The 9,633-nt window shown below is 47.5% G+C and overlaps 2 protein-coding genes across 3 annotated transcripts in view; both read left to right on the top strand.

Annotated features, from left to right (window-relative positions):
• LOC138742111 (SID1 transmembrane family member 2-like) overlaps nt 1-4,508 on the top strand; it is a 15,396-nt gene extending 10,888 nt beyond the window's left edge. The window contains exons 6-9 of the mRNA XM_069896296.1: nt 1,497-1,564; nt 1,852-2,066; nt 3,125-3,416; nt 4,378-4,508. Of these exons, the coding sequence (XP_069752397.1) occupies nt 1,497-1,564; nt 1,852-2,066; nt 3,125-3,416; nt 4,378-4,508 (706 nt within the window). The remainder of the gene's footprint in view (nt 1-1,496; nt 1,565-1,851; nt 2,067-3,124; nt 3,417-4,377) is intronic.
• LOC138741224 (SID1 transmembrane family member 2-like) overlaps nt 3,331-9,633 on the top strand; it is a 47,192-nt gene continuing 40,889 nt past the window's right edge. For both annotated transcript variants that reach the window (XM_069894966.1, XM_069894965.1), the window contains exons 1-4: nt 3,331-3,416; nt 5,080-5,145; nt 5,970-6,066; nt 7,314-7,369. In XM_069894966.1, the coding sequence (XP_069751067.1) occupies nt 5,088-5,145; nt 5,970-6,066; nt 7,314-7,369 (211 nt within the window). In that variant the 5' untranslated portion in view covers nt 3,331-3,416; nt 5,080-5,087. The remainder of the gene's footprint in view (nt 3,417-5,079; nt 5,146-5,969; nt 6,067-7,313; nt 7,370-9,633) is intronic.

The raw sequence follows: 9,633 nt of genomic DNA, 5'->3' as shown, positions 1-9,633 counted from the left end.
CTTCTCCCCTCCCCCTACACACCCCCGGTTCCAAACAGAAGATGGTGGCATGAAGCCCAACCCCTTGCCCCGAGTTCCAATCCTAAAACCTGCGGCATTTGGCAGTGTTAGGAGACCCATCTGACAGTGAGCTGTTGAACCTGAGTCCTCACTGCCTGTTGGTCTAGACATGTAGGATACCATTGAACCATTGCAAGAAGAGCAAGGAATTCTCCCATTTGCTGGAAGGGCATTGCTCCCTCCATCAACTTAATCAAAAGAATTGGACACTCATTCATTTGATGTGAGAGGTAGATTGAGTGCAGTCTTTGGCAAAGTTGTGTATAGTTGAAAGCTACAGTTCACCAGATCAGATGCCAAGTTGATACAGCGGTGTTTTTGAATTTAAATTTAGACATGCAGCATGGTAACTTGCCCTTCCAGCCCATGCTCTCAATTACACCCAATTAACCTACAACCCCGGTACATTTTGAAGGATGAGAGAAAATCTGAGTGCCCAGAGGAAACCCACACAGACACGGGGAGAACGTACAAACTCCTTACAGATAGTGCAGGATTCAAACCCTTGTGGCTGGTAAAGTAACGGAGTTGTGCTATCCGCTATGCTAACTGCGCTGCCTTTCGTGTACAGAAGCAGTGATTGTGTCCAGAATAGACAGTTTTATTTGGAAAAGGCACAGGTCCATTGATGTCTGATGATTTCTTTAAAAAAAATTATTTATTAGAAAACCAATTAATAACCACAATTACATGATTAAAATATTAACAAATTATCAAAAACCTTCGTGGTTACATATTAAAAAAAAACTTAAAAGAAACGACAAGAAATCCTAAAGAGAAAAAAAATCCTAATCACCCCACCCCAAACCTTACCTCTCCCCTGAACCAAATTCTAACCCACTTACCCTCTCCCCCCCATAGCAAAAGAGACTAAAGAAATAGATAAGGAGAATAACTCAGATCATTTGTTTACTATATGATACGGAGATCTAGCAGCACTCATGACCAGCCTCAAATTTTCAGATTGAAATAATTCAAAGATTGGCTCCAAAACTTTTTAAATACATTATATTTATCCCATAAATTATAAGTTACCTTCTCCAATGGTATACAAGACTTTATTTCTGAATGCCATCTTTGTAAATTAAGTTCCATTTGGTCTTTCCATGAAACCCCTATACATTTTCTTGCTACTGCTAAAGCTAATCGCAAGAATGCCATTTGAAATTTATCTAATTTATTATCTAACTTCCCCAATTAAAAAGATCTTTGGATCTAGAAAAAAATTTATTTTCAAGATTTCTTGCAAAATATCTCTTAGTCTAAACACCCTTACCTTTCTCACAAGACCAAACTGAATGCAAAAATTTACCTTTTTGCTCATTGCATCGAAAACACAAATCTGAAGCACTCCGTTTGTATCTTCTCATTAATGTCTGATGATTGGTTTTATTCCTCTGGTCCTGATGGATTGAGTTTAAATCTCCCTCTGCGAGTTTTTGCTTGGCCCTCGTTCTGCGGTGTAATCACACCTGTTTGATCTCGATTGCAAGGAGGTTAAGATGTTAGCAAAAATAGCAGGGAAGTTAGGTGTTAGCCAAGCAGTCTATGTTGATCTAGCTGCCAAAACTTAAAAATTATTCAAATGAGGTGGAGATTCAATCATATTTTTGTACTTGGCAGAAGGTAGACAGTGAGATTTTAAGTGGGAGTCTGCCACTGGCCAATGTCAGTAACCATGTGGCTGGTCTAAGTTCCTGGAAATGGTGACCCTAGAGTGAAGAAGGAAGGGGGAGCTGGTGATGATAGTACCAAAAAAAAGGTGATCAGACTGTCTCTTGTTGGTGACAGTGTGTGGCATGGTGTTTCCTTGCTGCTTAGCAGCTCAAACCACTTCATCCGAGGCCTTGCATACCAATCAAACTCAATGGGCAAAGATCTTGAACGCTACCACAAAATGCTTCTGTATCGAGCAGCCCAAAACTTTCTGCAACAACACTTGGAAAAGTCAAATTTCAGCTGATGCATCACCGGTGTTTACGAAGCTGTCATCCTTGGGTGGCACAGTTAGTGTAGCAGTTAGTGCAATGCTGTTACAGCACCAACGATCTAGACCAGGGTTACAATCCTGTACTGTCTATAAGGAGTTTATATGTTTTCATCATGTCTACGTGGGTTTTCCCCAGGAGCTCTGGTTTCCTCCCACCATTCAAATATGTACCGGGGGTTTTAAGGTAATTGGATGGCACGGTCTCTTGTGCCGAAAGGGCCTGTTACCATGCCCTTTTTTTAAAAAAAAATTAAAAAATTGTGTCACAGCAGATCACTTGATTGACACCCACTCCACAACCTTAAATATTTCCTGCTCTCCACCACTGGTGCTGCAGTGGACACTATCAACAAGATGCACTGTAAGTATCTTTCACAACATCTCCCAGCCCCCCCAAACTCCAGCACTTAGAAGGCCAGGGCAACAGACAAGCAACAGGCAACCCTCTAAGCTGCACCATTATGTTATTGTCATTGGGTTCCATTAATGAACTGTTCTCGTTGTGTGGTGGAGATGAGAGAGCAACAGCAATTCATCACCTTGTCGCAGGCAGTTGGGGATGGGCAATATGATCTGACTTTGCCAGCAACGCCCATATCACCTTGATGAATAAAAACAACCAATAATATATAAACACAAAACTATAGATTTGGAATAAGTATCTAGCTACAAGGAGTGAGGAGACGAAGAAAGGAAAATTTTGACCGGATGAAGTAAAAACAACGCTGGAGAAACACAGCAGGTCAAACAGTGTATTTTATATAGCAAAGATAAAGATACATAACCAACGTATCAGGCTTGAGCCCTTCATCAAGGTATGAGCAAAATGTAGGCAGGCACCTGAAGGAAACTTGTCAGGTCAAATGGTGTACTTTATGTAGCAAAGAAAAAGATGCATGACCAATCCTTTGGGCTTGAGCCCTTCATCAATGTATGAACAAAATGTACATTTTGCTCACACTTTGAGCTCAAGCCTGAAGCGTTGGTTATGTGTGTCTATTATGTAAAGTACACTGTCTGATCTGCTGAGTTTCTCCAGCATTGTGTTTTTTAATTCAATCATGGTGTCTGCAGACTTTCGCGTTTTACTACTTGTTATCAGGTGGAATTCATCTTCAATCGGCGTGCACAAGTGTGAGGCATGGGATCTCACTCTCGCTCGCAAATGCACTTGCATTAATTTCTACGGAAGAAAATGATCAGCAGGCTCAAGACCTGCTCAGCTCTGTCATGATAATCAAGCACTTCCTGTTCTTGTCCCAACAGCGAAAGGATTTCAGGAACAGCAGCTTTTATGTAGTGGTGGTGGTGAAGACTGAGGACGAGGCATGTGGCGGTGCGCTGCCTTTCTACCCATTGAAAGAAGGTATGAATGAGGGAGGTGGTGGGGGGGGGTGGGGGTGGAGTTATGTTCATTAAACACAAGAACACATCTTATGCAAGAAGGTAGAGGACAGCACAGAGCACCTTGGGGTATTAGGATAAGGGATAAGAGGCACCTGGTTAACCCACCTAACCATAGACAAAAGGAGTCACAACCCAGCACTCTGACGAAATCGCACATTCTTCAGCACATCTTTGGTGAAATGCCCACGCCACTCTGCAGGAGTTTTATCAAATAATTTGACAACGTTGACCAGAACTTGAGCAGACCAGCTGCATGATGGTTACACGAGTAGGTCAGAATCTGGGTACTCTCTTCCAAGTGACTCACCTCCTGAAGCTCGAAAGCCTTTCTCTACCTAGAAGACGTGAAACTGGCTCCCACGTGCCTGGATGAGTTTGCTGCCCCTATAGTAAATTCTAACAACAAATTGTGGGATTTTTAAAATAAAAGTGCTCCTATATTAAGAGAATGCATTGATGGGTTTGAAACGCCACTTTCCAATTTTATTTAACTTGTGACTATTCCAGCTGGTGATGTATTTGTCACTGAGGTAGGTAGTTGTTGCCAGGTAGATGTTCTGAGGAGAGGGTTGTGACATCGACCAGTCTGCAGTGGCTTTTTGAAAGTACAGTATCTGGCCCCTATTGGGGATTGATAGATGCCGGATAAGAGAATGTTTAGGTTGCTTGAGATTGCCTTTGCATGGATTGCCAAACTAACTGTGCAGGTGTGCTAATTTTAAACTTTTGTATTTTTAAAAATATTTTTAAATCAACAAGTTTCTGGTATGGGTGCGTGGGTGGGTATGATAATTATAACAGTATCAAATCACAATGTTACAGAGTTTACAATATATGCAGATTATTATATAGTAAAGTTTTCTTAACTTTAGTATTATATATTTTTTGCTGGTTGTGGCTGCCGGTTGCTTGAATTCCAGATAATGGGGATTTTACTGTATTTTCATTAATCGGTCTTCCTCCAAGAGCTGACTGTGCTTTGAACGATTTTGAAGGTCAGTTGCCTTCCCTGGTTGAATGTTACTGTTGCATGGCTGAGAACAGCTTCTGACCTTGAGGAAACCTAGAACTGTGTAACACAAAGATTAAACTGTACCAAGAGCAAATCGGAATGCATGTCTGTGTCCTTTGATTGGAGGCAGTTCAAAGAAGGTTCACCATGATGATTACTGGAAAGGGGAGGAATCTGTGCCTTCTTGCCAGCCCCCTCTCCTCATTCTTTACCACCCACCCTTGCTGTCTGGCTCAATAAGATACATGATAAACTCTGCTTACAATGGAACTGAAATCTGTTTATCTTTCCACAGAGTATTTGCAGCATTTAATCCTTTTATCTCAGATTTCCAACATCACGTTTTTGATTTTATCCTCTGTTTGCTGCTAAACAGATTTCTGTTGCAAGGTTAAAAGACAATTGACCAGGGAAGGTTTGGTTCGAATATGGGTCAAACGCATGACAAGTGGGGTGAACACAGCAAGGCGGAGTCCAACTCAATCAGACCAAATGACCTGCTTCCTTGCTGCATAATTCAATGAATGAAAGAACCTGCAGAATGTTATTCTTGCAGCTCCACTGAAATCTTTGACCTGATGGTTACGCTTTTCCTCTCCTCTCTTTTCAGATGAGCCGATGGGTTTGGGGAATAGAACCAAAATCCTGAATGTGATTGTGGTGCCAGCTGTGAATTGTAAGCACATCAACTTGGACCACTTCCTTGGTTGGATAAAGTTTCTGAATGTAGCATGAGCTCTCTAACATTCAAAATAAGGCAACAGTATCCTTGACAGCCCACGCTTAGAAAATTGCTGCTCTCTAAGCCCTGTTTTGTTGGATACAGCTTTCTGTTTATTTTTCTAACCCATGCGGGATTGCTGGTATTTTCTACCTGACTCTGATTTCCCAGAACTGGGTGACTTTCCAGGTTGTTGGTCTGCTCAAGTTGAGCCCAAACCAGATCAGGAGTGGAACAGAGGGGCAAAATGGTTAGCATAGCGGTTAGCGCAAAGCTGTTGCAACGCCAGTGATCGGGACCAGGGTTTGAATCCCCCATTGTCTATAGGGAGTTTGCATGTTCTTCCAGTGTCTGCATGGATTTTCCCTGGGGCTCAAGTTTCCTCCCATTGTTCGAATTGTCTGGGGGTAATAGGTTAATTGGGTGTAATTGGATGGCACAGGCTTGTGGGCCAAAATGGCCTTTTGCCACTTCCTCCCCTTTAATTTGTATAGGTTCCATGACCTCACTGCTTGTGTTCCTTACTTCCAACAATTCTGTGCTTGTTTCCTGAGGAAAAAAAAAAGATCTCCCCTCCCCCCCCCCCCCCCCCCCCCACCTCACCCCCATCATTTCTTTTTGGCTCCATTCAAAGCTGACCGCTCTGATCTTTAATTATCTTTTCAATAATTAAACTGAGGATGACATGGGTCTTTGTTAATGCAAGAAAATACTATGTAAGATACACCAATTTCTTGGGAATCTTTTCAACCCTACAGTACTCCTATTTCCTCTTACAGCTGTGGCGTATGTTAAAGGAATATTCTTCAGTCTTGGGATTTTCCTTGCGTTTTACCTGCTCACGTTGTTGATTGCATGCTGGGAACATACATGTAGGTAAGAATGTTGGAAGTGCTTCAGATGTTTTGTGGAGACCTCTTTCACAGGAATGATCCAGTAATGACCCTTTTAAATCATCAAGACTGTTACTGGAATAAAAATTTTTTTTTGGCTGCGTTGGTCTATCTGCTGAGTGAGAGTTTGGAAAGGAACATATTCTCGGCTCTGGTTGGGATGGCTATGTTTGCTCTCACCTCTCAATCCATCCTCCCCATTGAACTTCAAACTAATGTCCATGTCTTGAATTTCAAAGAGCTGCACCTGTAACCAGCTACTTAGTACCCCCCACCCCCCCAACTGTGTAGATGTAAGGGAAAATGTAGGGCCAATCAATGCTTTTGGCTGCAGATGAGAGTCCAACATCAGACTCCCTGTAGAGGTCAGGTTGCCATGGAAAAGCAAGTTTGCATGTGGTCTGGTGAGGAGACAGCAGGCATTTAATCTGGAGTCCTACGTTTGACAATTTAAGCTGCCCTGTTTTAGTAAGGACCAGGAGTGATGCTGCCACTCTGGATCATGTTCAAAGAATTCCAGGCTATGTCTGATCATCTGGTTTCACCACCCTTCCTGCCTCCGCCCCCTCTGTCCTACCTCGAGTTAAAGTCTCGCCTCTGCAACTCTCACCCCTTCTGTCACCATCATTCTCTCTGTTCACTTCTGGAGGAGCTTGATGCTAGAAAGCTTCTTGGCTGGGAACTGTCTGGGAAATGCCAGCAGATTTATCCTGCTTCCCCTGGTGTTGATTTGGTGCAGCTTCATCAGCATTACACCAAGGGACTTGGCACTGTCAGGAGAAGAAGGGATGTGTAACAAGTGGGCCACATCCAAAATTGCTGTGGAAAGCTACAATTGGATGGCGCTGACACATCTCCATCACAGGAGGAGACTAGGGCGGATCTGGCTCACCGAAATGGGAAGGGGCTTGCTTGAGCAAAAATCCAAATCTTGACTCGCAAAGTAATTTTTATGCCTCATTTGGAATATGTTTCTGCTCTGCCAGATTACTACTGATTGGGAGCATGTCTGTCTAAATCAGTCTGTTGATCTACAGCACATAATGTAATGAAATGATTGATCATTAATGCTGGTGGGAATATTATCCACCAAGAGGGAGCGGTGGGAGTACATCCTGTTCTGCCCAGACCTGTGTCCATTGTAATGATAGCATGCTTGGCTTTAAAACGAGTGCAATCCGTGCCTCATTACTCTATGTACTGAACCTGTTCTTTAAATCTTCTCCATAGGCAACAAAAGAAAAGGGAGAGACTCCTGGGGAAAATCTCATCACCTGATCAGTGTGGTAACTAATAAAATAATTTTACTCTTTGTAAAATGGATCAATTTTTTTTTTATTAGCAGCTTACACAGAGGAACAATTTGCACCCATGCTTAGATGAAGCCTTCTGTGTAATTCTATACCTGTTAGCAGCAGAGCCTTATAGCATCTCGTGTGTGTGTGTGTGTGTGTGTGTGTGTGTGTGTGTGTGTGTGTGTGTAGGGGTATGGGTGTATGTGTGTGGGTATGGGTGTGTGTGGGTATGGGTGGGTATGGGTGTGTGTGGGTATGGGTGTGTGTGGGTATGGGTGTGTGTGGTTATGGGTGTGTGTGGGTATGGGTGTGTGTGTGGGTATGGGTGTGTGTGTGGGTATGGGTGTGTGTGTGGGTATGGGTGTGTGTGGGGGGTATGGGTGTGTGTGGGGGGTATGGGTGGGTGTGGGGGGTATGGGTGGGTGTGGGGGGTATGGGTGGGTGTGGGTATGGGTGCGTGTGGGGGTATGGGTGCGTGTGGGGGTATGGGTGCGTGTGGGGGTATGGGTGCGTGTGGGGGTATGGGTGCGTGTGGGGGTATGGGTGCGTGTGGGGGTATGGGTGCGTGTGGGGGGTATTGGTGCGTGGGGGGGGTATGGGTGCGTGGGGGGGGTATGGGTGCGTGTGGGGGTATGGGTACGTGGGGGGGGTATGGGTGCGTGGGGGGTATGGGTGCGTGGGGGGTATGGGTGCGTGGGGGGTATGGGTGCGTGGGGGGGGGTATGGGTGCGTGGGGGGGGGTATGGGTGCGTGGGGGGGGTATGGGTGCGTGGGGGGGGGTATGGGTGCGTGGGGGGGGTATGGGTGCGTGGGGGGGGTATGGGTGCGTGGGGGGGTATGGGTGCGTGGGGGGGGTATGGGTGCGTGGGGGGGTATGGGTGCGTGGGGGGGTATGGGTGCGTGGGGGGATGGGTGCGTGGGGGGGAGTATGGGTGCGTGGGGGGATGGGTGCGTGTGGGGGTATGGGTGCGTGTGGGGTATGGGTGCGTGTGGGGGTATGGGTGCGTGTGGGGGTATGGGTGCGTGTGGGGGTATGGGTGCGTGTGGGGGTATGGGTGCGTGTGGGGGTATGGGTGCGTGGGGGGGGTATGGGTGCGTGGGGGGGGTATGGGTGCGTGTGGGGGTATGGGTGCGTGTGGGGGTATGGGTGCGTGTGGGGGTATGGGTGCGTGGGGGGGGTATGGGTGCGTGGGGGGGGTATGGGTACGTGGGGGGGGTATGGGTGCGTGGGGGGTATGGGTGCGTGGGGGGTATGGGTGCGTGGGGGGTATGGGTGCATGGGGGGTATGGGTGCGTGGGGGGGGGTATGGGTGCGTGGGGGGGGTATGGGTGCGTGGGGGGGGTATGGGTGCGTGGGGGGGGGTATGGGTGCGTGGGGGGGGTATGGGTGCGTGGGGGGGTATGGGTGCGTGGGGGGGGTATGGGTGCGTGGGGGGGTATGGGTGCGTGGGGGGGTATGGGTGCGTGGGGGATGGGTGCGTGGGGGGGAGTATGGGTGCGTGGGGGGATGGGTGCGTGGGGGGGAGTATGGGTGCGTGGGGGGGGTATGGGTGCGTGGGGGGGTATGGGTGCGTGGGGGGGTATGGGTGCGTGGGGGGGTATGGGTGCGTGGGGGGGGTATGGGTGCGTGGGGGGGTATGGGTGCGTGGGGGGGGTATGGGTGCGTGGGGGGGGTATGGGTGCGTGGGGGGGGTATGGGTGCGTGGGGGGGGTATGGGTGCGTGGGGGGGGTATGGGTGCGTGGGGGGGGTATGGGTGCGTGGGGGGGGTATGGGTGCGTGGGGGGGGTATGGGTGCGTGGGGGGGGTATGGGTGCGTGGGGGGGGTATGGGTGCGTGGGGGGGGTATGGGTGCGTGGGGGGGGTATGGGTGCGTGGGGGGGGTATGGGTGCGTGGGGGGGGGTATGGGTGCGTGGGGGGGGTATGGGTGCGTGGGGGGGGTATGGGTGCGTGGGGGGGGTATGGGGGTGTGTGTTGTTTGAAATGTTGTTTACTGCAAATAGCAAAGCAGTTAGAGCAATGCTATTCCACCACCAGCGACCCAGGGTTTGAATCCAGTGCTGTATGTAAGGAGTTTGTATGTTCTCCCAGTGTCTGCTTGGATTTTCCCCAGTGCTCAGGTTTCCTCCCACCATTCAAAACATATGGGGTTGTAGGGCTAATTGAGAAGCACACGTTTAAATGGCCAGAAACTATTTCTACTGTGCTGTAAATAAAATTTAAATTAAAAAAAAATCAAATGGTAACAAGTCAGA

Source organism: Narcine bancroftii, chromosome 8, assembly GCF_036971445.1.
Source record: "Narcine bancroftii isolate sNarBan1 chromosome 8, sNarBan1.hap1, whole genome shotgun sequence".
In the NCBI taxonomy this organism is placed as follows: domain Eukaryota; kingdom Metazoa; phylum Chordata; class Chondrichthyes; order Torpediniformes; family Narcinidae; genus Narcine; species Narcine bancroftii.
The sequence above is the reverse complement of the archived record's forward strand: the minus strand, read 5'-3'. Positions and strand labels throughout refer to the sequence as shown.